Raw genomic sequence first — 860 nt, 5'->3', positions numbered from 1 at the left:
GCATTTTGGTTGTTGATAATTCTCACATAACAACTTGCTCTTTAGACTATTCTTTTCCTCATCTCTACCACGTATTTCGGACACATTAATTAAGGCAGTACTTTGTATCCGATCAGATTTTCCAGTACTTGTGATGACATTGAAACTAAAAAAATCTTTCAGTTTGGCAATATCATCCAGGTTTTGGTTGATTTCTTTTATCTTAACAGCAATATCACGGCGCAGAAAGATTTGTTTGAAACCGAAGCAAGAGGCAGCTGGAGAGAAGAAACGTACCTTCCTCTGAGGAACAAGAGCATTCCCATCAACACCCTGCAGGATTTGCAATTTGAGCCTTGCCGTGATCCACTCATCCAACACATCTTCCATGTCGTAAGATGCGTGTTTGAGTTTATCAAGCCAAAGTCTAACAGCTTCCTCCTTCACTTGCCTTTGCTCTGCATCAACCAGCACAGCTTGAATGGCTCTAAAATTTCTTTTGAGCCTTTCCACGTCTTGGTCGACACCAACGACAAGCCTCAGCTCTTCTCTTGCCTCTTGAAGAGAAATCGATATCAGCTGATCCAACACAACATTAATGACTGCATCCACCATAGTGAAAGATTGGATAACAAAAGAGATGTAATTGAGATGAGTTGAAATTATTGCATATGCTTTTGTTTGTGATGATACATTCATCGTCTTTTGAATTTTTATACTACATCGAAGGAGCGTCAACACACGCCTTTGACTAATTTGGAATAATATTAAAATGTAAAATATAACCAGAACTTAAAAATGAGGCAGATAGCCAAGCCGTGAATGTCCCCTTGAATTCAATTAATAAAAAAAAGTACGTAAAGTTTATCATCTTCATTCAA

The 860-nt window shown here is 38.1% G+C and overlaps 1 protein-coding gene across 1 annotated transcript in view; it reads right to left on the bottom strand.

Moving 5' to 3' along the window:
* LOC112097044 (putative disease resistance protein RGA3) overlaps positions 1-594 on the bottom strand; it is a 3,122-nt gene extending 2,528 nt beyond the window's left edge. The window contains exon 1 of the mRNA XM_024181299.1: positions 27-594. Within this exon, the coding sequence (XP_024037067.1) occupies positions 27-594 (568 nt within the window). The remainder of the gene's footprint in view (positions 1-26) is intronic.
* Positions 595-860: the final 266 nt, after the last annotated feature.

Source organism: Citrus clementina, unplaced genomic scaffold (genome assembly GCF_000493195.1).
Source record: "Citrus clementina cultivar Clemenules unplaced genomic scaffold, Citrus_clementina_v1.0 scaffold_7, whole genome shotgun sequence".
Lineage (NCBI taxonomy): Eukaryota > Viridiplantae > Streptophyta > Magnoliopsida > Sapindales > Rutaceae > Citrus > Citrus x clementina.
This window is presented reverse-complemented; position numbering and strand designations above follow the sequence as displayed.